Source organism: Peromyscus leucopus, chromosome X, assembly GCF_004664715.2.
Source record: "Peromyscus leucopus breed LL Stock chromosome X, UCI_PerLeu_2.1, whole genome shotgun sequence".
Classification (NCBI taxonomy): domain Eukaryota; kingdom Metazoa; phylum Chordata; class Mammalia; order Rodentia; family Cricetidae; genus Peromyscus; species Peromyscus leucopus.
In genome coordinates this window covers 113812896-113838925 of record NC_051083.1, presented here as the reverse complement: position 1 = coordinate 113838925, position 26030 = coordinate 113812896, and the positions used below count along the sequence as shown (strand labels likewise).

Sequence of the window (26030 nt, the reverse complement as noted above, 5' to 3'; positions counted from 1 at the left end):
TTGTCTCCTGAAAATGTACTGAACTTTATTTCTGAAAATTTTATTTTGTTATTACTATTTAAAACTTCAGAGGGTGTTTGTGTGCGGTGCTTCAAACTGAACGGAGGATCTTGTAGTGTTAGTCAACCACTGCCTCTGAGCTATACTCCCTGCCCTGGGGTGTTGTTTTCAAACAGTCTATGTTGCTCAGGTTGGTCTAGAGTTCATGATTAGGTTCCATGTGCTGAGAAATTATAGGCCTGTATCCTTAAGTCCAACTGTCTCCAGACCAGTTGAAGCAATTGGGTGATTTGTCCAAGTAGCAGAGACAGGATTTAACCTAGGTCCCTGTGGAGTCCAGGTCAATATGCTTAAACCCCAAAAATATTACCTTCAGTCTCGGTGCATCCACCTCTGAAATACTATTCGTTCTCCTCCACTACTTGAAAATTACTGATCATCCTTCAAGACATAGTTCAAATAACACTTCTTTATTACGTTTTCCCCTAGGGATTCCATCCCAAACCCCTTTCTTGAACTGGTTCTGTGGTAGGTATCATTTAAAAGACCAATAGACCCATTTTCCCAACTAAACAGAGCTCACTCTTCATACTTTTCATATCCACAAAAGCCTCTTACATAGTACTGTTCAATAGCATGGGGCAGGGTCTCCTCACCAGGAAGCCTTCGCTGGCCTGATATAAACCAAGCTGGCTTCAAATTTACGTGCTGTTCTCCTGTCTCTGCCTCTGTGACAGGCAGTATACCACCACACACAGTTTCACTGGATACTTAATATGCAATTCAAATCTTTGAAAAAGGTGTATGTGTTCTGCCCACAGGAGAGCAAAAGACCTATTTTCTCTCACTTCTAGCTCTGTATATCCTACAACTTTCTCAGTCCTGCTTAGGATTTCTTTCACAGAAAATCTGTCTGGCACAAACTTTTGTCAGCCTTCTCTTCTCAAGCACTAAAGCCGTAATAGCGGGAGACTATTCAAAGCATTTGGTACAGCATATGAAAATGATACAGAGAAAGAACAGGGGAAGTACACGCCCCCAGTCCACTTCCCCCACTCCAAAAAAAGGGCTGCATGAGAAAGTGCCAGTTACTTGTAAAAAAATGGAAGTTTATTCAGGATTCTGAAAGTCAGGTGCGGCGACTCACTTGGGGGAAAGACTACCATTGGATCCCACGAATAGATTCAGAAAGGTTTAAATGCCTGATAGCCAGTTACCTAAAACACACAAAAAGAAAGTAAGGTTCTGGAGTCGGTTTTTGTGATGTGCTATCAGTTCCCATCACCAACATTGCAGTAGCACCACCCACAGCCGCCAGGCACAAGTCTCTCCTTGGACAGGTTTCCTAAGCGGCTCAACCTAATACAGTACTACTAACTCGCGGAAACTTGTAAATCCGGAGGCGGGACCCGGTTCTTTGCAGAGCGCGTGGGGAGTTGGACGCATGCGCAGACCTCATTACCGTGGGACCAATTGCAAGGCAGCGCTGAGTACTACGCCTGCGCAGTAAGTCTTCAGCCTCAGTGCCTTTTTCCCGGCTCTAGCGGGCCGGTTTCTCTATCCAATGTCCACTTGGGGCGAGGAGGAGGAGCCTGCGTAGTGTGCGTGTGACGGGAGGGGGAGCGGACCCGAGCCCGTGCTGTTTGACCCGTTCGACGGTGTGGAAGGAAAAGCAGGAGTGGGAAGGTTCTGAGTAGCGGTTGCCGAAATGTTCCGGTGCGGAGGCCTGGCGGGTGCTTTCAAGCAAAAACTGGTGCCCTTGGTGCGGACGGTGTGCGTCCAGAGACCGAGACAGAGGAACCGGCTTCCAGGTGACTAGCTGACCCATCCGGGACAACCCCTTACCCTACTGCAAAGTCCAAAGGCCTAGGTGCCTTAGGCTCCCAGTCTCTCGCAGAGCTCCCCCGTCCTTCAAAAAAACAAAAAACAAAAAACAAAAAAACTTCCCATTACAGGAATTCTAAATTGGCGGGATACGAACCCAGAGTTTGCAAGCTGAGGAACCGGTACATTTATTCCGACCTGACCTTCAAGAGATGTGAATCCCAGAAGTCAGTGTGAGGCCTTCTGGGAGTCTTTGTATTTTGGGGATAACAGAGCTTGGCCACAGCATGTTGCCCATCGCTGCCGCCTTGCCTTTTTAAAGCATTGAGGTCAGATGGACATTGTCATTTGTTGGTTGTGACAACCCTATGCCCAAGTTTCTCCTGTAAATCAGATTATTCGCTCTACTTTCCAAAACTCCGCATGAGAGCTGTAGATTTGAATGACCTACGAAGTGTAACACCAGTAAGGACTTGATTGTACACCAGATAAGGAGAGAATAAGCGCAGAATTGATTTGAGATGCCCGAACAGTTCAGTTCCTGATGTTCTTACATGCTTCAATGAAATTTTTTAGAACACACTGTTCTCTGAGAAGTTGTCTTATCAAACTTTAGAGCTGGAAGGGATTTTGTGGTAAACATCAACCCATTCAGTTTATGGATAGTAAATTGAGGAACAGAGAGGTGAAATTACTTGCAGAAGGTCACATAATTAATAGGTAGAGCTAAAGCTGCTCTGCCAGTCTCTAGGCCCCAATCTATTGCTACACCCCTACCCTGCTTCCTAAAGTTTGACCGGAAACAGTTAAGCATGAATTCGGTTCTCTTTCTAGTAATTAACCCATTGTGCATCCGATATTTATGGTTTTTTCTGAGCATGGTTTGAGTCAGCTTATTTTCAACCTATACAAATTTGTGGGAATGAATGACCCCCTTTTACAAGGTACACTTTAAAAAATCAATGATTTTTTTTTAAGTATATCATCCTGTGGTAATTACAATTATAATATCAAACATTATCCTTAAGGCTTTTGTAATGTGCAGATGCCTTCTGGGTTGTTTAGAAATAAGTGGAAAATACTTTTTGATTGTTAGGATCTTTGCAAATGTGTTTGGAAAGTTTGTCCACTTGCTATGAATCAAAATGTTTCTTAGTGTTTTCTACTGGGTGTGGTGGCACATGATTTTAATCTCAGCATTCTGGAGGCAGAAGCAGGCAGATATCTGTAAATTCAAGACCATCCTGGTCTACAGAGGAAGTTCTAGGCCAGCCATGGCTACACAGTTGAGACCCTGTCAAAAAAATAAGTGTTAGCTGAGTTATGTCCTACAAAATACTTCTCTTTAACTTGAGAATTTGTTTTAGCAAAAACAGACAAACAAACAACAAACCCCTCTGGCTTATCTAAAAACCCAGTGAATAGAATTTGTATTTCTGTGTATGGAAGTGGTGGTGCTGTATGTAAATTGTGAAGAAATTTATAGAAATATAGATAACCTGAAGATACTAGGCTTTCTAATATCGTGTATTTATTTTGCTCAGTACATAGCTTTTGCAAGAATTCTGTCATCTAACCAAAGTTCTCATCAATTAAACATTCATTTGGTTACAGTATTAGACCTGCTGAAAAAAAATACAGACTGAAATGCTTTTTTTCCCACTGCATGGCTTTTTTGAAGGCAGTCTCCTGTAAAAATACTATGACTTCCAGTCATACCCATCCATCTTTTTACATACATTTCTTTGTCCTTTGGCCACGAATCAGAGTATGACATCACTTGCTTTAAAAATGAGTGGGGGTGGGGTTACAATTTCAAAAAGAAATTATGATACTTTCATTGTAGGAATTAATAGTTTTATGGCTCATTGCCAGTTGCCTTTAATCTGATTGCTTTTTCACATAGCAGCATCTGCCACATGCTTTCCCAGAGGTGGGCAAGAGTCAAGGTTTATATACCACTTCCCCCCTTTTATCCCCTCTAATACTTTGCCAGGTTGTTAGCAAACTTTTATTTTTTGCTTTTATTTTTCTTGTTTTAGCAAACTTGGTTGGCGGGGTGTGGCGCACGCCTTTTCGATCGGAGGGAGGTGGATCTGTGGTTGAGGAGGGGCTAAAGTTAGCTAGAAAGGAAAGCTACGCAGAGAAACCCTGTCTCGAAAAACCAAAAAAAAAAAAAAAAAACTTGAGCTTGCCTTGAAACTATGCATCTACGTCTCTGACATTGTTAGGTTAATTTCCATTCTGGTTTTTTATTTTTTATTTTTTTTTTCTTAAAACCTCAATAGCTGCTATTCTGCTTTATTTGGATTTTCTGCCTCTTTTCAGAAATGATTAAACGTAACTAAGTCTGCATCCATTTCTGAGAAGTTGATAATAGATATTTAGTGTTCTATAATATTTTATTCACCCAGTATTATGGTGCCCATTGTGTCAAACTGATCACTAACTCTCTGACCTAAGGTTCAAATATTTGACTATTTTTCTTTATTTGGAATCATAGCATCTTTTTTTTTTCTTTTTTGAGACAGTATCTATTATGCAGCCCTGGTTGTTCTAGAACTCACCAGGCTGGCTCATAGAGGTCGGCCTGGATCTGTCCCCTGAGTGCTGGGGTTTAAAGGTGTTCAGCACTAGGTGGTCAGCCTGGCCTGAATCTTTTTGTCTTTAAAAAAGAAACTGAGCCGGGCGATGGTGGCGCACGCCTTTAGTCCTAGCACTCGGGAGGCAGGCAGATCTCTGTGAGTTCGAGGCCAGCCTGGTCTACAGAGCGAGATCCAGGACAGGCACCAAAACTACACAGAAACCCTGTCTCGAAAAAACAAAACAAAGCAAAAAAAAAAAAAAAAAAAAAAAAAAGAAAGAAAGAAAGAAAAAAGAAACTGAACTTCTTGTGACCTAGAATCTTACCTAGATTGTGGACACTGTTAAAATGACACATTGATTTTTTGATATTTTGAGACAGGATCTTTTTTTATAATTTATTTAAGTTTATCTTATGTGCATTGATGTGAAGGTGTCAGATCCCCTGGAATTGGAGTTACAGACAGTTGTGAGCTGCCATGTGGGTGCTGGGAATTAAACTCAGGTCCTCTGAATGAGTAGCCAGTGCTTTTAACCTCTGAGCCATCTCTCTAGCCCCTTGAGACAGGATCTTGGTTTGTATTCCAGTTGCTACACCCTTCCCCCAACTCACTATGTAACTCAATATTTTTTTTTTTTTCGACAGGTTTCTGTGTATTTTGCTGTCTGGATCTCGCCTGAGACAGCCTCGACTCACAGAGGTCACTGCTCTGCTCCTGAGTGCGGATTAAAGGAGTGCACACACACACACACACACACACACACACAACAACACACACACACACAAAAACCCCCCCAACCCCGCCACCCACCTGGCATAGCTAAGTCTTTTTTTTTTGTAGCTATACAATTTTTTTTATTATTTTATTTTACAATACCATTCAGTTCTACATATCAACCACGGGTTCCCCTATTCTCCCCCCTCCCACCCCCTCCCCTTACCCCCAGCTCACCCCCCATTCCCACCTCCTCCAGGGCAAATCCTCCCCCAAGGACTATGATCAACCTGGTAGACTCAGTCCAGGGAAGTCCAGTTCCTTCCTCCCAGACTGAGCCAAGCATCCCTGCATAAGCTCCAGGTTTCAAACAGCCAGCTCATGCAATGAGCACAGGACATGGTCCCATTGCCTAGTTGCCTCCCAAACTGATCAAGCCAATCAACTGTCTCACCTATTCAGAGGGCCTGATCCAGCTGGGGGCCCCTCAGCCTTTGGTTCATAGTTCATGTGTTTCCAATAGCTAAGTCTTAATAAGCATTCCAGTTGAACACCCTATACCCAACTCACTATGTAGCTAAATCTTGTCTTGATCCCATGCTCCTTTTTTTTAGCCTTTAGAGTGCTGGGTGGCATCTTTTTAAAGCCTATATGAGTCTTCTCTACTCATCCTACCTAATCAAGGTTTTCCCCCCCTTTGGCAGGATAACTTTTTCTATAATCAGTTAATAAGTTAGATTTAAAAAAAAATGTTTGAAGGAATTGCTGCATGTGTTAACATTCTTCTAGGTCATGCTTCCCAAAGTTGCCTGGTTATATGAATTGAGTAAAGGATAAAACCCAAATCTACTCCAGGATCTATGAAAGAGACTCTTGGGAATGAGAATAAAGTTCTCCTGGATAGAGTCCTGGAATCTGTATTTTAGCCAACTCTTAGAATTCGTATGATCGGGTAAATTTGGGAAGTATTGTTTTAGATGAGTAGTGACTCTTGTCTTTCTCTTCTTCTGACTTAAGGAGTAAGAAAAACAAACACAGCAGCCTTGCTTCTCTTGCGATTTGTATCAAGCATATTTTCTCGTATTCAGAATAACAGTAGCCACTTCCCCCTCCTAAATCCAAGGACTGGGACTTTGTCTTATCTGTTGCTGTGTCCTAAGCATCCTGTACAGTTTCTGACACATACTAAATTCCCAGTGAAGGGTTTTTTTTTTCTATTACCTAACGGTTTTTTTTTCTGCTGTGCTTTTTGTAAGAATGGTTCATTCTGTACTATAGTTATCATTCTTATTTTTCTAAAATTCCAACAAGGGTTGATAATTTTTTTTTCGAGACAGGGTTTCTCTGTGTAGTTTTGGTGCCTGTCCTGGATCTCACTCTGTAGACCAGGCTGGCCTTGAACTCACAGAGATGCCCCTGGCTCTGCCTCCCCAGTGTTGAGATTAAAGGTGTGTGTCACCGCTGCCCAGTCAGGGTTGATAATTTTTTTTAAAGGCTGATAAAATTAAATTAAATAATTGTGCATTATTTATAAAAAATCATCTAGCTACAGCAGGCACATTAAATAGGCTGTGTTTTATCTATGTTGGAAAAATTAGCTTGATGTTTAGGAATCAAGTTTTAAAAGCATATAGACTTCTTAATCATTTGGGATTCCTAAGCGCCTCAGCATTTGAATGTGTTTCTGGAAAGGTCTGGGAGTATGGATAATAGGAAAATTTGAGACCCCCAAAAATGAGCTTACTGGTTAAAGTATTACTTTAGTGATAGTCTGTGGTACTTAAAGTTGCTAATTTTTTTTATTAAGCAACATGAAATTAATGGGATCTAGGTTAGAAATCTTCTCAAAGAATTCTTTAATGTTTAGTCAATGCTAGAGCCTTGGTTCATGCCTATAATCCCAGGAGGAAAACTGCCAAGAATTTGAGGCCAGTCTAGGCTACACAGCAAGTTCTAACCCTACTCAGTCTACAGTATGAGACCATGTCTCAAAGAAACAAGACAAGTAGAAATAAAGATCCATTCAAAGGACTGGGGAGGCTGAGGTAGGGGATCAGGAGTTCAAAGCAAGTCAGAGTTACATAGCAAATTCTCATCTCAAAAAGAAACAGCAAAAGTTTGGTCAATATCGATCAGATTAGAAGGAATTTCTGTTTCTTTCCTTCATTCTTTAGCAACATATATTAAACCAGGGCCAGGTGGCAGTGCACACCTTTAATGACAGCACTCTGGAGGCAGAGGCGGACAGATTTCTGTGAGTTCAGTTCAGGACCAGCCTGGTCTACATAGCAAGTTCTGGGCCAGCCAGAGCTACACAGTGATACCCTCACTCTTTTTTTTTTTTTTTTTTTTTTTGATTTTTCAAGACAGGGTTTCTCTGTGTAGCTCTGTGCCTTTCCTGGAACTCACTCTGTAGACCAGGCTGGCCTCAAACTCACAGAGATCCGCCTGCCTCTGCCTCCCAAGTGCTGGGATTAAAGGCATGGGCCACCATCGCCCGGCCGATACCTCACTCTTAAAAAATTATTTCTACCTGCTGTGTATCAGGCACTGTTACACAAGCACAAATTGGGTCATTGGGAACTGCATTCTAAGTATTATAAGTACAAAATCTTGACCTGTGCTGCAGAACATCTAAAACAAGTGACTGGTACAGTAATGAGAAGTCAAGAGTAAGTCACCTTCTCATAAGACAAGTGAAGGTGATGGATGGTTCCCTGAAAAATTTAAACTTTGAAGAGAAAGGTATGGGAAGAGTTTCATAGATTAAAATGGAGGCTAATGCCAGAAGTTTCAGAGATGGAGTCTGCAGAATCACCAGTTTACTGCTAGCTCGCCTGGACAACATAGCAAGACTCTGCCTCTGAAAAAGAAGAAAAAAAGTGCTAAACTTAGGGGTTTTATTTTAATACATTTAATATATTTTTTCTTTTGGTTTTTCAAGACAGGGTTTTTGTGCAGCCTTGGCTGTCTTGGAACTGTAGCCCATGCTGGCCTCACACTCACAGAGATCCTCCTGCCTCTGCCTCCCAAGTGCTGGGATTAAAGGCATGCACTGCTACCACCATTCGGCTTATTTTAATAAATTACTGTCTAAAAATTAAACTGTTTTATTTCATGACAACAAAGAGTTCTAAACCAGATACGATACAAAGAAGAGTAAAGAAAAATATATTTTCTTCCCTAGAGAGTGTAGATTTAAAGTCTCCTATCTATATTTCAGAAATTGAAATAGGACTATCACGTTTGTGTAACCCACTTTCCATTGTGAAATTTGACCTATATTGGAAAGAGATTACTTAGAATATTTTTTAGATTTATTTATTTTAACTTTATGACTGTTTTGTCTGAATGTATATATGTGCACCACATGGATGCCTGTTGCTCGTGGAGGTCAGAAGAGAATGTCTGAACTGGAATTACAGATGGTTGTAAGCCACTCATGTGGGAGTTGAGAACCAAACCCAGATTCAGGTTCTCTGAAAGAGCAGCAAGTACTTTTCACCACTGAGCCATCTTTGCAGCCCCAATTAGATTTTTTTAATACCACAGTGTAATTTCCTCTTAGAATATGAATTGGTTTGTGTCTAGATTGCTCTCCCTTCCTGTGCCAGGTATATGCACTATGTACTGAAAACTGTTCTGAGTTCTAAAATACTTATGATCCCAAGAATTGTAATAAGAGGCTTGTTTTTAGCCCCTCTGTGCCCTGACACTGTGAAAGGAAAGGGTAGAATGTTGCATTTTCCATGTCTGTAAGTTTATATAGGACGCTACTACCAAAGCCTTTTTAAAAATTAAACAGTACTGGAGATTGGCCCTAGGTTCTTTCACATGCTAGGTAAGCACCCTATCATTGAGCTGTATACCCAGCCCCCTTTTAAAATATTTTTTAAACCTAAGGTCTCCCTTCATTGATCTTGCTGGTTTTTAACGCATTTTATATCCCAAGAAGGCCTTGAATTTATGAATTTACCTCAGTCTTAGGAGTAGCTAAAATTGCAAGCTTAATCTACCAGGCCTGGCTCTTTTTTTTTCTTGTATGTTTTTGTTTTTGTATTGTTTTCCTTTAAGACCCAGATCTCACTATGTAGCTCTGACTAATGTGGAACTCCCTTTGTAGACCAGGCTAACCTTGAACTCAACGAAGGTCTGCCAGCCTCTGCCTCCCAAGTAATAGGATCAAAGGTGTGTACCACTGTGCCTAGCCTCTGTTTATCTTTTAAAACCTAGTCAGGATAAGAACTCAAATATCAGCCTTTAGATCTATGGTTTTTCAAAGTAGTGTCCTGTTTGCAAGACTAGTGTCATCATTACTCAGGACCTTGTTAGAAATGGAGATTGGAACCCTGTGTTGATAGGCCAAGCCTGTAATTCTAGTACTCATCAGGCTAAGGCAGGAGGGAGGACCCCCCTGGACTGCCTAAGGAGACATTGTCTCACAAAGCAAAAAAGCCAGTGAGATGACTTAGCAGTAAAGGTACTTGCTGCCAAGCTGAAAGACTTGCCTTCAATCCCAGGAACCCACTGTGGGGGAAGAAAGAACCACTGCTCTAGATCAAATCGAACATACTCAGCCAACCATGATCAGGTAGCTCCTGCTTTTGTGTACTACACAAGCGGAGTGGACTTTACTTTCTGTTGTTGATGTATTGTATTTTTGGAGACAGTCTCACTTCGTAGCCTGAGTTGGCTAGAACCACTAAATTGAAAGCGTCCTGTCTTTCAATTTAGGATCGTCCAGCCTCACCCTCCCTCTCAGGTGCTAGAATAGAAATTACAGGCATGAGCCACCATGTGAAGGTTTATGTATTCATTTATTTGTATAGTTTTTAGGTATTTTTGAGACATTCTCATACTGTAACCCAGCCTGGCCTCAAATTTGCAGTAATCCTCCTGCTTCAGCCTCCCTAGTGCTAAGATTACAGGTGTAAGCTACCATACTCAGCAGCTTTTATATATTTTAAATGGCCAGGAAAACCTTAGTAACAGACAATATTGTAATACTTAAGAATTATATAAAACTTGGATTTTAGTAGCTATAAGTAAAATTTTCTTGAAACATAGACCTATGTATTTTGAGGGCTGCTTTTATACCCCAGGAGGGTACAATTGTTCCAGAGACCAGACTGTCTATAAAGCTGGAAAGAATCACTATTCTATCAGTAGTGAACACCCACAAGGTATAATCACTGGGAAGGCACATGCCTCATCTGAAAATGGCAGCATCCACTGGGGAAAAAGAACTGCAAATGTCTCACATTTTCATGTTCATAGCATGTCATGATCATATGATTATTGCAGAGTGCTAATATAAAAAATGACTGTATTCTGTTGAACAAGAAACTGCAAGACATTGGTAGTCACTTTACATTTTGTCATTCTGGAATATAGTTAAGAGTATAAATTCAGTTATTATGAGAGATTAAGTTCATTGTAAAATTTTTGTTCTGACTTCCTTTTGATTTTTAATGTTTCTTTCTTCTAGGACACGTTACTTTACACATAAGACAGAACTGTATGTTCCAGGGTTGTAATTAAGCAAGGTTTCTGCCAGGTAGATTGTTCCTGAAATAGGTATCATAATGTCCCAGGTAGCCTGTAGTCAATTTTGTATATCTTTGTTCCTGAAATGGGTATCATAATGTCCCAGGTAGCCTGTAGTCAATTTTGTATATTTTTAGCCTTCTGTATCTATTGGTTCCACATCAATGGATTCAGCCAACTACTAATCAAAAATATTTTTTTCTTTTTTTAAATTTATTTAACTTTATGTGCATTGGTGTGAAGGTATCAGATCCCCTGGAACTGGAGTTACAGACAGTTGTAAGTTTCCATGTGGGTGCTGGGCATTGAACCCAGGTCCTGCCAGTGCTATTAACCGCTGAGCCATCTCTCCAGTCCTCAACAGTCTTTTTTTTTTTTTGAGACATAGTTTCTCTCTGTAGCCTTGCCTGTTCTGGATCTCACTCTGTAGACCAGGCTGGCCTTGAACTCACAGAGATCCACCTGCCTCTGTCTCCTGAGTGCTGGGATTAAAGGCATGGGGCACCACCGCCCAGCTCAAAAATATTTTTAAGCCAGACATGACAGGGCATGTACCTTTAATCCCAGCACTTGGGAGGCAGCGGCAGACTACTTAGTGAGCTTCAGGTCAGCCAGGCTACATGGTGAGACCCTGTTATAAAAGAAAGAAACAACAAAATAATCTGGGTGGTAGTGGCACACACCTTTAATCCCAGCCCTCAGGTGGATCTCTGTGAGTTGGAGGCAAGCCTGCTTTTTTGTTCTTTTCCGTAAACAATAAAGTGTAGCAGCTATTTACATTATATTAATCATTATAAGTAATTTAGACATGGCTTGAAGTATATGTGATGATAAGCATAGGTTGTATGCAAATTCTGTACCATATTCTATAAGGAACTTGAGCATATGTAAATTTTAGGTCCTTCTGGGGATCTAGACTCTAAGCTTCACAGATACTGAGGGATGACTATCTACTAAATAGGTTATCTTGGTATTTACTTCATTTATGGTGAAGTTGTAAAGATATTGGAGGAACTGCTCTTTTTTTTTTTTTTTTTTTTTAACCAACTTTCTGGAAGCTGTGAATGTTCTCATTGGATAATGTTTAAATTGTGCTCTTGAGAACTCCAACAGCTTCTCTGGGTATGATAGTATAGGCTTAGAAGGATCACAAGTCTGATACCAACTTAGACTACAAAGCGCATCCCTGCCTCAAAAGCAAGTCCTATTACCATAGGTTGTACAGAAATATCTGTAGTATTTATGTGTATAGTTTTGATTATAATTTTCTTGATCATCAAACAGTGAACATCGTACAGCCCAAGGTATTCTTTATTTCTACAGTACAATGATATTTAATCATAAATATGTGTTAACTGTTTTCTTTGTGTGTGTGTTAACAAATTGTGTTCCTTTAGGCAACTTGTTCCAGCGATGGCGCGTTCCTCTAGAACTCCAGATGGCAAGACAAATGGCTAGCTCTGGTTCATCGGGGGGCAAAATCGATAATTCTGTGTTAGTCCTTATTGTGGGCTTATCAACAATAGGAGCTGGTGCATATGTAAGTAAAAAAGCAGCTTGTGTAGAGAAGCTGCCAGACGGCTCCCATTGAGAGACTCACTACTGCTCTGCTTTCAAACTTCGCAACTAATCCCACGTTCTCCTGGAGGAAAAACTCCAAAAGGCCTTCTTGATTTGGGACTGATATTTACTGTCATGTTGATTGATCTCTGCTCTTTTTTTCACTTGTCTTTTTATTCTTTGCTTGAAAACTGCTGTGTTTCCTGAGGCTTGACTAACCCACAAAATTGTACTTGTTGTTCTCTTGATTGTGATAAAGTAACCTGTAAACGAAGTCAACATTCATTGCAGCTCCTAAGCACAATATTTGATTTTAATGTATTTGCCAATTTTTTAAAGACTTTTTTCCCCATAGCTTGAGATTGACCATTTAAAAAACAGCTTTCAGTTAAAGATATTAAGCATTCCTAAAAGGAAAACTAAATCCCTGGATCTCACTCAAAGACTAAATTATAGAAATGGGTCTAGTATCTCCAATTGTAGAATGGAGTTTTGGGGAGCTGAGAAACAGCATTTAATTGGTACATATTGTTAGCATGGTTATATCTCCCTAAAAGAACTGATCATCTTAGCAGGTCACAGAGGATTTATTCTGTGGGTGTTTCTTTTTTTTTTTTTTAAACTTGTATTGTAACTAAGCAGATTCACCTGAAACTGAATCCCGTAAGGTTCAGTAAATCGACTTTGACGATGCCTACTAACACCCTTGATCAAAGAAAGCTGTTTGCTTTACATACTAAGAACAAATGGTTCAATACCGTTACAATTTTAGTTCTTTCTCTTCTGATAATAGTAAAATTATTTTGTTCCCCTGTCACTAGGTTAAGGGGAGGCATGAAAATTATTTGAAGTTACCCATATTCTCATACCTTAACCTGACTCCAAAATGTAAAGAAGAGTAGCCAGTTCCTGCCAGTTGTAAGTCAGATCAGAGCAAGAAATAGATAAACATCTGCCTGATAACGTACTTTGGGGAAGAGTCCTTTTCCTCCAATCCTGGAGCAGCTTGTAAAAATTTTTCTTTTTCATTTTTTTTTAGCACAGTAACCAAAATGCTTCTCTGCATTTGCATTAAATGTTTATTCATTGATACTTAGTGCCTTTTCTATTTCCTTTTGTCTCCTTCCTGGCCTTATGTTTACCTCCAGTTGTGCAGTGTCATCTCCTAGGATCCCCTTCTAGATCACTAGCGTCTACAGGTGCTTCTGGGAAAGATGGCAGCAGCCTAGTATACTTCTTAATTGTAGGAGCAACAGTGACTGGGGCAGGAGTTTATTATGTAAGACGCTCATGCTAAACTATGTTTGGGGAGAGGGTGGGTGAAGCCATGGCACTAATAATACTTGGTTCATAGAGTACAGTGAAATAGTCTCAGCATGTGCTTCCTATAGACACTTGTTAAAGGGACATTGTCAGTCACTAGAGAGTCCTCAGATCTCATTTTCAAACCTTTGAAGTTATACTAGACCAGTCTCAACCCATGAATTTAGAGCCAAATCCTTCTATCAACCTTTTCTTTGAAACTTTTGTCAAATTTGTGCTTATTTTTACACTGCTAAATTATATTGTGCTTTAGTGCTGCATGTCTAACAAGACAGTCTCAGAGTAAATGTTGAATAGGTAAATAAAGGGAACTTGAGCACCATCAACTTTGAATCATTTTAGGTAAAATGTAATTTTTCTGTTTTGTGAGAAGCAATCAACTCGGCTTTTACTGTGAAAAGGCCTTTTATTGAATGCCTTTGACAAGGTCCTGAGAGCCGTAGAGACTGGAGTGTTTTCCCAAAGCACCCACAGCCTCCACTTCAAACTCAATTTGTTTGGCAGTGTCCCTTTGTTCCCTAATTTGGTCAAACTCGTGGCTGAAGCATTCATGTTGGGTGATTTCTTGACACCTCTCATCAGTGACTCAGATACTCCCCTCCTCCGAGCCTTAACCTTTCCATTTCATGATTTTCACCTTTTCTCATCACTTCCACCTCATCTATTCAAAAATCATTTTCAAGTGTTTGCATTAGACATGTTCATAATGACTTCACTCTGTTGATTCTCTGGTTTGTGTTGCTGACCAGAGTTGGGTGGCCTGCCCCCACAGACTTGACATGCACATGCTCTTGATGCCAAGCCATGAGCTAGGCCGGCCACTGTGGCTTGCTCCTGTCTTAGAAATAGCTAAGCAGCACAAATTTCTCTCAAGTCATTCAGTTAAATGCTTCATTGCCCTCTGTGTTTGTCCAACACTGCTTGTAATAAACCTATTATAATGGCTCCAGGTTAAATGATAAGCTTTTGTCTACATTTATCAAACTAGTCTGTATACTTTTGTTTCAGATTTTAAATAGTTGAAAACTTGCTATCAAGCAGCTTACATTTTTTCTCTAAAATTGATATTAGTCATGAAAAACAACTTAAAATCAGTGTCCAGATTTGGTGAGATTTCTCTGGTTGCAAATTTCAGGGCTGATAAGATGGGTCAGTAGGTAATGATGCCTGTCAGTAAAGGTGCCTGCCTCCAAGCCTGACAACCTGAGTTTGATCCCCAGGACCTACAATAAGGATAGCAAGAAACACAATTCTCTAAAGTTGTCCTCTGACTGTGGTACTCACATGTGAACATGCACATACAAACACACAAACAAATTCAATAAAAATAATGTAGTACTTATATTTGTTTCTCAGACTCTCATAATCAAATACCACAAAATGGCTTTAAGTATAGACATTTATTTTCTTAATTCTGAAGACTGGAAGGTCTAGGATGAATGTCAGACAAGGTTAAGTTTCCGGTGAAGGTTTTCTTCATGACATGCATGCAGCCAACCCTCCACCTTGCCGTCTTTTCACATGGAGCAGGGCAGTGTAGAAAGTAAGCGAGGTAGTGCTGCTGTCTCCTGCTCTTCTTATGAAAGCCCTATCCAGCTCACCACCACTCCGGTCTCTGGATACTGTCATCCTGGCCGCTAGGGCTTCAGCCTAGGAATTCAGGAATTCAGTCCTTAGCAATAGCTCTTCCTGCAGTTTTTTTTATTTGACTATAATTACTCCTTCAGCAACTCCTATATTAAGGGGTCTTTACCTTCCTGGCCCTCTGTCTATGCCCCCCTGGCTTTAAAGAAACACTTTCCCGTGATCTACAGTAAGAAATGTAGTTTATCTTGCAACCCATAAAACTACAAATATGTAAAATGCAATGCATTTTAACTAGTGTTATACTTACCGGGTTGGACATAAACTATTAATCGACTCGTCTCCTCTACTAATGCTGATCCTAACCTACAAGTAAATCTCATAGCCTACTAATGGGTTACAACCAGTTTGAAAAACATTGACCTTAATGGTACTATCCGCTGCTTGATACACAAACTCCTGATTAGCATCCACGTGAGCTTTTTATGCCAGTGACTTCCTCTGGTACCTCAGGTAGGTGCTTTACTCTCATCTTTTGCTAGTTTCAGTGAACCAGCCCCAGATGGCCTTTAGAATAATTACGGAGGTTCAACTTTGGGGCCCTTCACCACTAGTCAAGTGACAGAATCCTGTTGCCCCAGAAAAATGGCCTTTCTTTTCAAACTCCTTCCTATGTAGAAAGGTTGCCTCCACTAATCTTTTCATATATTTGTAGTATTTCTTAGCCTAACTTGTATTTGCCTCCCCCCCCCCCCCCCCCCCCCCGCGCCCCCCCCCCCGCCCCGCCCCAAATTGGAAATCTTTGTAAACTAGGAATACAGAAACCCTTTGGAGAATATAATTTGTTATTTGGTGTGTATGTAAATGAACTTTCACTTTAGAACATTGAGCTTAAAGGCTGTCTCTTCACATTTAACCTTAATTTAGCCCTTTTCCTATAAACCTTCCTGTGCCAATCCTTTTATGTGTAAAATCCTCAGGAGGTATAGAATGGCTCAGACCATTTCTGAATGACCCCTCTCATGAGCATAGCCCCAGTCTCTTTCCTGTTCACTTCTGTCGATAAGAGTAAACCATCTCTTTTACTCACCTCTCAGGGCTTAGGGTCCCCATTTGCAGCACATCACTAATGAGCTGCCCTGTAAAGTGGTCATAGAAAGTCTTTTTTCTTTATTAGTTTATTTTTTATGTGGTAGTAGGGCTCAAAACCAGGCCCTTGTGCTTGTTGGCCAAACATCCCATCACTGACTCACATCCCCAACCTCCTAGGAGTATTCCTGGGATATATTTTATGATACTTGTCCTTATTTCTACAGTCAATTTGAGATTTCATTTGAGATATGGTCACTTAAATTTTTTTTCTTGTTGACCATGTGGGATACAAAAGAACAAAAATATTGTCATTAGAAGACATCCTTGGGCTGGGACTGTAGCTCAGTTGGTAGAGTGCTTGTCCAGCACATAAGAAGTCCTGGGTTTGGTCTTCAAAAGTGAATGAATCAGACAGACATAGTAATCCATGCCTGTATCCCAGAATGGGAGGGGTGGAGACAGGAGGACCCAGAAGTTCATGGTGATCCTAAATCACATGAGACCCTATCTCAAAAAAAGTCATTCTTGTCCACCACTTTTTGTTCTTGTTTTTGTTTTTTTGAGACAGGGATTTCTCTGTGTAGCAGCTCTGACTGTCCTGGAATTCATTATGTAGACCAGGCTGGCCTCGAATTCACAGAGATCTACTTGCCTCTGTGTTCCGAGTGCTGGGATTAAGGGTGTGCATCACCACTGCCTGGCTGACTTATTTTTTTTTTTAATTAATTAATCTGTGGCTTCAAACTCATATAGACCAGCCTGTCTCTTCTTGCCAAATGCTGGAATTAAAGGCATGTGCTACCATGCACAGCCCATTTTTAAAATTTATTTATTTATTTATTTATTTATTTATTTATTTATTTATTTATTTATTTATTTATTTATTTATTTTTGAGATTCAGGTCTCACCCTGTAGCCTCACTGGCTTAGAACTCATTATGTAGACCAGATTGGCCTCAAACTCACATAAATCTGCATGTCTCTTCCATCCAAGTGCTGGGATTAAAAGTGTTGTTACCACAACTGGTAACTTTTTTGAAAGTTACTAATTAGGGCTGGGGAATATAGCTCAGTGGCCTGATAAACATAAGGCCATGGGTGGTCTCCAGCATCCAAATATTTTAAAAATAAGTTAAAAGTCACTAATAAACCCCGGTGTTGTGTGTTAATAAAGATAAATAACAAACTAGTCATAATGCTAAGATCCCTTTCCCCAGTTTGAAAGTCTAGGGGAAAGGGTATATTTGAAATACAAGAGGTGTTTAATGAAGACGGTGTTTGACCCTTTATAATTGTTAATGTGTTGTGTTTCTAGGTGAGACTTCTACCTCCTCAGTTTAGAAAAAGAAAAAAGCTATGCCTGGAAAGATGAGTTACATTTTAAGACTAAGATACACCTAGCCACATATCTCAATCCCTGGCAAACTCTGAAACATCTATCAGGAAGATGTATTCCCCATGTAGATTGATTTTACAACTAGCACCCGGCATAGTCCAAAACCTCTTTCTGTACTTTAGCCATTTCTATACTTACTAGCATTACATTTCCCTTTCTTTACTTCTACTTTCTGAGTTTGGTATCAGGGGAGTTCCTTACCAAGAGTCTCAGGAAATCTGAAACATGTTTTGATCTGCTTTCAAGTATTCTTTCCTCACCAAATATGTGTACACTGAATAGTTTTCTTTCTAAAGAAAAGAGCTTTGGCCTGGGGATGTGGCTCAGTGATAGAGTGCTTCCTTAGCATGCATGAAGCCCTGGGCCCCCTCCCCAGTGCTGGGAAAGAAAACGGCCTGAGTGATTTTGGCATAGAAGAACTAACCGCAGTGTAGACAAAAGCTTCTCATTTAATTGAAATGATAGTAGCTTATGGTCTGAGTTACCTGTATCATGAAATAAACTTTCTCCGTGTTTGGGTCTACAGGCCTACAAGACTATAAAAGAAGATCAAAAAAGATATAATGAAAGAATAGCGGGGTTAGGACTGACACCAGAAGAGAGACAGAGGAGGGCCATTGCTTCTGGTAAGTATTTCCTCTGTCTCTTCTGATGATTTGAGACTAAATAAGGGAAAGTGATTAAGGATTATGATTCGCTAATACCTTGTTGTAGTACAACAGTGTGAGATTGTAAGCTACCAGAAATTATGGTTTTACCCCACAGCAGGGAGCAGTTTCCTAAAGTATTTAGTTGGCATTTTAGGCTTGAAGTAAAATTATTGTGGGCCTTTCTTTATGTAGGCTTTTTAAAAGGCAAGCTTGGTAAGAAAAACAGGAAAAGATAGGAAAGCTATTTTTCCCAATGACTAAAGCTTTTTGGTCATATTAATTCCCTTGAATCTTTGGAGTTTTGAGTTGTTATAGATATGTTTATTTTCCTGTAGCACAAAGCTCTAGCCTTCGCTTCCATTCGATTCACTGGGATTTTCAAAGAGGAATGTTGTAATCCTTTAATAAGCCCTATAGATAGCTCTGGGTAGGCTGTTTGTATTGCTTTTTTCAATAATGCCGCCTTCTTCATGAACATTGTATAATAATCCCCAATTGACCTCCTAGGTGTTTCCCTTTATTGCTAACAAAAGGTGCAACTGAACTTGATATTTTCCTGGTTGTCAGTAGAAAAATAATAAGAATGGCAGAGGCCTTTTAATATATGCTTTCTAATATATTTGAGAAACAACTAGCCAGGTGCGGTGATGTACCCTGTAATCCCAGCATATGGAAGTCTGTGGCCAGCCTGGGCTACAGAGTGAGACTCTGTCTTAAAAAGGGGAAAAAAAGAAAAGACTAATATTTAAGGTAGGCCCTAGATCCAGTATAGACCTACTGAATGAAAGAAACCAATCAGCTCCTTCACCCCATTTAAAATTTTCCCCACTGGCAAAATGAAAGGAATGCTTGCCTTTTCCACTCCCACCAGGAGGTTAGGAAGATGGTTTGGTGTATTGTCCCACCCCACTTGGCCTTTTTTTTAAGTTCTGGCTATCAAACCCAGTATCTTGGACATGCTAGGCAAGCTTCCTAGCACTGAGCTACATCCTAAACCCAGTAAGTTAAAGATTAGTATAGATGGTGCTAGCTTTATTTTATGTAGAGGCTTGAGAATAGTGGCCAGGGCTCGTGAGAGCCTTTAAGAAGACTTACCCTACTTGTTCTGTTACTTACAGCTGAAGAGGGAGGGTCAGCTCCTCCAGTCAGAGTACCGAGTCATGTTCCTTTCCTGCTGATTGGTGGAGGTACTGCTGCTTTTGCTGCAGCCCGATCCATCCGGGCTCGGGATCCTGGGGCCAGGGTAAGGGGCACGGTATTTTGCTTGGTATAGAGGGTATAGTGTGCAAGTACTTAGTCAGTGTGGAGGTTTTGACATCTGCCTTTTAAACTGCTTAGCTCTGATAAATACCATTTTGTGTCTAAAGGTCCTGATTGTATCTGAAGACCCTGAGCTGCCATACATGCGACCTCCTCTTTCAAAAGAATTGTGGTTTTCAGATGATCCAAATGTTACGAAGACACTGCAGTTCAGACAGTGGAATGGAAAAGAGAGGAGGTATGTTTGCTTATGTACACAGGGCCTGACTGAGCATGAGGAGCAGGTTAAGAGTTTCCACTGATCACGCATGATAAATAGGAAGGCTCTACATGGAAGTCTGCGATTGTACATATTTGGTCAGGCTCAGAGGCAACAAAGAGCATTCTAGCTTCTGTTCCCCAAACCACCAACAATCAGCAATTTAATGCTAGACTGTGAAATGCTAGGGCTCCTATTTCTAGGACCTTTAGGTTAGATTTCTCTGTTAGAGATTAGCTTAGCCAATGTTGTCATTTCTTTATACATACCTAAGCAAGGGGCTGGAGAGAGGGCTCAGCAGTTGAGAGCACTGGCTGTTCTTCCAGAGGACCTAAGTTCAATTCCCAGCACCCACATGACAGCTCACAACTGTCTGTGACTCCAGTTCCAAGGATCTGACACCTTCACACCAATGCACATAAAATACATTTAAATAAATTATTTTAAAATTTTTAAATAAATACCTAGGCAAGTCACATAAAAGCAAGTGAAACTGATTTATGGCACTCTTACTATTTTTGGGTGTGTATGTGCTCAAGCATACATGCCTGCATATATGTGGAGGCCAGAGGTCAGTCTTGGGTGTCATTTATCAGCTACCATCTACCTTGCATTTTTGAGACCGGGTCTCTCACTGGTCTGGGACTCAACTAAATAGGCTAGGCTGGATAACCAGTGAGCCGCAAGGATTTTCCTGTCTTTGCTTCTGCAGTGTTGGGATTACAGGTGCATGCCACCTTGCCTGGCTTTTTTATGTGTGTTCTAGGACTTAAACTTGGGTCCTTATGCCTCTACGGCAAACACTTAACTGAGCTGTCTCCCCAGGCTATTAATGGCACTTCGTTTGACACTCTAGCCAGCATTGACAACTGCAGGGGTAGAGCAGGAAGACTGTAATGAAGAGCCTCGTTATCAGACTATTTGCACAAAAGACACTTGGAGCTAGCTGGACATGATGTGCATACCTAAAACCCCAGCATTTGAGAAGATGAGGCAAAACAATCGGGAGTTCAAGACTAGCCTGGGTAACAGCCTCTGTCTCAAAAATACAAACAAAAATACAAAACAAACAAACAAACCCTGAGTATTGGAGCTATAGGTCCAGCTTTTTTCTTCTAAAGGACTCCTTAGGTCTCTCAATTCTAGTACTGTTCTTGGAACTCTAGTGTTTTTCTCACTAGTGATCCTTTACCGTTGAACTAAATTTTACAGACCTGGGCTGGAGCGATAGCTCAGCATTTTAGAGCACTTTTGCTTTTGCAAAGAACCCATGTTCAGTTTCCAGCAATCACATGGTAATCTCACAACCATCTGTAACTCCAGTTCTAGGGAATATGACACCCTCTTCTGACCTTTGCGAGCACAGACATGCATGCAGGCAAAGCATCCACACACATAGAATAAACAAATCTAAAAAAAAAGTTAAATGCCAAAATGTGCTTGCCTCCCTCATGAGTCTTTACTATTATGTTCCATTTTCAAGCAGAATGCATACCTTCATCTCCACTTATAATGTATCGTAATTATTTACTTAGTTTTTTTCTTTTAAATTTGGGTTTTCATTTTATTGCCCTGGCTGGCCCCAAACTACTGGGTTCAAGGAATACTGTTGGTTTATCTTCCTGAGTAGTTGAGATTGTAGCTACATGCCAACACACCAGCATTATTGTTTAAGGTAGAATCATTTAGGAGCAAGACCTTGCTCTATTGGCCAGCAGCACCATTCTGAGAAATTAATGTGGGTCGATATGTGAATACCAGCTCCTTGAGTGTCTTTGTTCTTAATTTGAAATGATTTTACATCTAGAGCTTTATTTCTCAGCTTCTACACCATTGGTTGATATTTGATATAACATAATTCTGATGGAGGTATGGAGGTAAGGGCTGTCCTGTATAGCACAGGCTGTTGAGCAGTATCTCGTTTCTAGGTACCAGATACAATAGCATCCCCTTCCTTGTAAGTTGTTGTAACCCAAAATGTCTCCAGAAATTGCCAGGTGTCCCGTGGAGCTAAAGTTGCTCCCAGTTGAGAACCACTGATCTATAATACTTTTCAGTGTCACCACCAAGATCTAGTGCCTAGAGACTTACTCTGGAATTTATTTTACTAAAGCTATAGAGGGAGCCTATAGCAGTTCCAGATGCTTATGATTTTCTCCTCTTTCCCATGCAGCATTTATTTCCAGCCACCTTCTTTCTATGTCTCTGCTCAGGACCTGCCTCATATTGAGAATGGTGGCGTGGCTGTCCTCACTGGGAAGAAGGTGAGCGAGTGCGAGTAGGCGCTTTCTTTGTCAGGCTTTATGTAGTTACCAACCAGAAAATACAGTGATGTGCTTCTCCATTACAGTCCATGTTTCCTCTCCCACCATAGTTCATCAAAGAAAAACCAAAGCAGTTTAGGACTAATACTGTTTAGTGTGTCTATCTGAGGAAAGTGCATAACGAACAGCAAAATCTAGAGCATGAAGCTGGCTAGGCTTTCCGGGGAAGTGACATTGTCAGATAGTATAATGCTAAAAACTATTGCTGCTTTTGTGTATGCTTCTGCATTTGTTCCTCCTTCTTATTGCCTTTATATTTGTTTGCTTTGGGATTATTGATGACAAGAGATTAGACTAATTTTCAGCATAATACAGCATTCATAATGCAGCATGGAAAATATTGTCGGATGTTACCAAGGTGGTTGCCTAAATATGGAGAACAGTTATTGGGCGATGCTTGCGGGGTCCTAGGAAGGCTTTGTTGCATTGTGTTTTTTAGTGGAAACATTAGGCTAAGTTTGTAAACCAATGGCAGTGTTCCAATCGCGGGCACGGTGTTGTCTTAAGAAGCAAAGCTGAAAGTAAAGGGGATCAAGAGCACAAATGGAAGGCTTGACCTTTGACCACTTCTCCATACCAGAGCTGTAGAATGTGGTTAAGCTGGTAGTGGGACAGTATGTTAAATGTCCCCGATGTGCAACACAGGAGCCCTGTTTCCTAAGGGAAAACAAAAGCAAGCAGGAACGTAGACAGACAATCATAACACAGAGATGTCTTAAGAGATATGTGTCCTGGGAGTTAGGAGGAAGAGGAGGAGGAGGAGGAGAAGGAGGAGGAGGAATGTACAGTACAGTGATGAATGCAAGGAAAGCTTCCTGGAGAAAATCTATGGACCTACAAGTCTTACTGAAGTATTCTTTGAGATTTATTTATTTTATATGTTTGTATGTATACCATATGTGTACCTGATGACCTTAAAAGTCAGAAAAGGGATGTTGGGTCTCCTGGAACTAGAATTATTAATGGTTATGAGCCATCCTGTGGGTTCTGGGAACTGAACACAGGTACTCTGCAAGAACAAGCATGTTTATCTCTTGGGGTGTGTGTGTGTGTGTGTGTGTGTGTGTGTGTGTGTATGTGTGAATGTGTTATATGTGGGTGTAGGTAGTATAAGAAGGAGGATGTCAAGTGTCCTACCATATTACTCTTCCTAATATATTCCTTTTGTGCAGAGTCTCTTAATGAACCTGAATCTAGGCTGGTAGCCAGCAAGCTGCAGGTATCCTCCTGTCTCTGGCTTTTTTATGAGTGCTGAGGGTTAGAGCTCAGATCCTCATACTCATACATCAAGTGCTCTTACCTACTGAGTCAGCTCCCTAGTCCTAGAACCTAAAATATTAAAGAATGAAGAGGTATAGACTACATAAGACCAAAGAACATTCAGGAGAGTAACATTTGAGGAAGAAGTAACAGCACAATCAAGTGCCCAGCAGTACGGAAAAACATAATTAGAACAAGGAGAACAAGCAGCTAGCTTCTGATAGAGCAGAAACTTCCAGTTAGGGGACTGAGGATGTAGCTTAGGGGTGGAATACTTTTCTAACATTGATAACGTACTGGGTTTGATCTCCAACTTGGCAAAAGAAATGAGAGATTGGAAAATAAATATAAGATTTTTTGTTGTTGTTGTTTTGGTTTGGTTTAAGACAGGGTCTCATTACATAGTCCTTGCTGTCCTGAAACTCACTGTGTAGACCAGGCTGGTCTCAGTCTTAGAAATCTGCCTCCCAAGTGCTGGGATTAAAGGTGTGTGCCACCATATCTGGCAAGAAGAATTTTTAAAAATATTCAAGTTAGGAAGAGGCAAAACTGGTAAGTTATTCTAGGGATTGTTTATGGAAGGCTTTTTTTGCCATGAAGGAGAGCTTGAATTTTATTTGCACTGGGGAGCTGGTGAAACTTGTGGACAAAGATATAAAGTACTGGAAATGAATTTTAGGTAACTGCTATTAACTATGACATACTGCATTTCAGGGAGATACCACTAGAGATGGAGGGCGAGAGAGATAGCTCAACACTTAAGAACACTGGCTGCTCTCCAGAGGCTCTGAATTCTATTCCCAGTATCCACATACTGTCTCCCAATCATCCAGGCACACATACGGTGCACATACATACATGCAGACAGAACACCCATACATATAGGTAAAAGTTTTTATAAGACTAGAAACAGACCATTTCAAAAATTATTGTAATAATTCAGGCAAATGATTATGATTGCTCAAATTAAGCTGGTAGTAGTGATAATTATGAAGAAGAGGAATGTAAAGACTAAGAATTCATATAGTACCTATTTTAACTGCTCTTTTTAAAACCATTTTTGTTTTGTTTTGTTTTTGTTTTTTGAGACAGGGTTTCTCTTTGTAACCCTGGCTGTTCTGGAACTTGCTCTGTAGATCAGACTGGCCTCGAACGCACAGAGATCCACTTGCCTCTGCCTCCTGAGTGCAGGGATTAAAAGTCTGAGCCACCACTGCCTGACAAGAAATTGTTTTTTAATAAAGAAATTTTAAATAACTGGCCTAAACTTTTACAATACATGAGAAACAAAATATGAGCCCAGGTTTATCTGACAAAAGAGTTAGAACCCAGAAATTCTGACCAGAGCCCAATTTCCTAATAATGTATTACTTCTTGTATAGCACTGAGTTAGATACCCAGCATGGGGGGAAATATGTGATCAGAGTGAAGGACATGCTGGAGGAATGCTTAGGAGGCAAACGTCCCTAAGGCTTGAAGATTGATTGAAGGTGGGAGGTGAAGGAGAGAGAAGAGACAACATTTCTAGATTGTATATCAGAGTAGATAATAGTGCCCTCCCCCTAACTGAGAAAAACATTTTAAGAGGAAGATCTGGTTTAAGGGAAAGATAAAAATCAGTCTGGACACCAGGCATGGTGGTGCATGCCTTTAATTGCAGCACCTGGAAGGCAAAGGTAGACAGGTGTCTGTGAGTTTGAGACCAGCTTGGTCTACAGAGAAAGTTCCAGGCCAGCTAAGGCTAGATAATGAGACCCTGTCTCAAACAACAACAGAACAACAGAAGAGAACTTGTAGAGCAGTAGATAACATTGTAAAGTTAAGCTACCCTTTCTTTTTTTGCATGTGTATATGCATGTTGACGGGTGTGTGCACATGCATGGAGAGGCCAGAGGTTGACAAAAACAGCCTCTCTCTACCCCATTTACTAAGCCAGAGTCCTGCAGGAATCTTGGGCTTACTGGTTCTGCTAGTCTGATGGCTGGCTCACTCTGGGGAGCCCTCTCCACCTCATCAGCACTGGGATTACATGTGGGCAGCTACACCTACACAGCTTTTATGTGGATGTTGAGGATCCATGCTGTGTTCTTCATGCTTGCATAGCAAGTGCCTTATTCACCGAGCCATCTCCCTAGCCCTACACTGTTCTTTCAGTCAGTTTAAATGGGCCCAGAGGCAGCCCAGTCAGTAAAGTGCTTGAGGACTGGAGTTCAATACCTGAAACCCATCTAAAACAAATCCAGCTATGATGGAGCATGCTTGTAATACCAGTGCTGAGAAGACAGAGACAGGTGGATTTTCTAGGGCTTTCTGGCCAGTCACCCTAGCCTATTTGATGAGTATGAGACCTGTTTCAAAAAAAAAAAAAAAAGGTATACAGAGATGGCTTGAGGAACAATACCCAAGGTTGTCCTTTGCCTTCTACATGCATGAGTATGTGCACCCACACAGACATGAAAATACACTTACACGTACCCTAATGTTTAAATGAAATTTGAGCATAATAGGCCACACCTCTAATGTCAGTATTTTGGAAAGTGAGTCAGGAGGACTGCTGCAGTTTGAGGCCTGTCTGGGTTACAATATAGTCAGTTGCAGACCAGTCTAGGTGAAAGAATGACCCCATCTCTAAAAAAAATTTAAGGGCTACAG

At 40.7% G+C, this 26030-nt stretch overlaps 1 protein-coding gene across 2 annotated transcripts in view; it reads left to right on the top strand.

The window, feature by feature from the left end:
* The first annotated feature begins 1486 nt into the window (after nucleotides 1–1486).
* The window catches only part of Aifm1 (apoptosis inducing factor mitochondria associated 1), a 40293-nt gene continuing 15749 nt past the window's right edge, over nucleotides 1487–26030 (top strand). The window contains exons 1-6 of one of the 2 annotated variants that reach the window (XM_028887360.1): nucleotides 1487–1811; nucleotides 12068–12210; nucleotides 18152–18251; nucleotides 19394–19518; nucleotides 19643–19773; nucleotides 21968–22058. In XM_028887360.1, coding sequence (XP_028743193.1) covers nucleotides 1709–1811; nucleotides 12068–12210; nucleotides 18152–18251; nucleotides 19394–19518; nucleotides 19643–19773; nucleotides 21968–22058 — 693 coding nt within the window. In that variant the 5' untranslated portion in view covers nucleotides 1487–1708. Of the gene's footprint in view, nucleotides 1812–12067; nucleotides 12211–13378; nucleotides 13510–18151; nucleotides 18252–19393; nucleotides 19519–19642; nucleotides 19774–21967; nucleotides 22059–26030 lie in introns of both variants that reach the window. The other variant, XM_028887361.2, reaches the window with a different exon arrangement.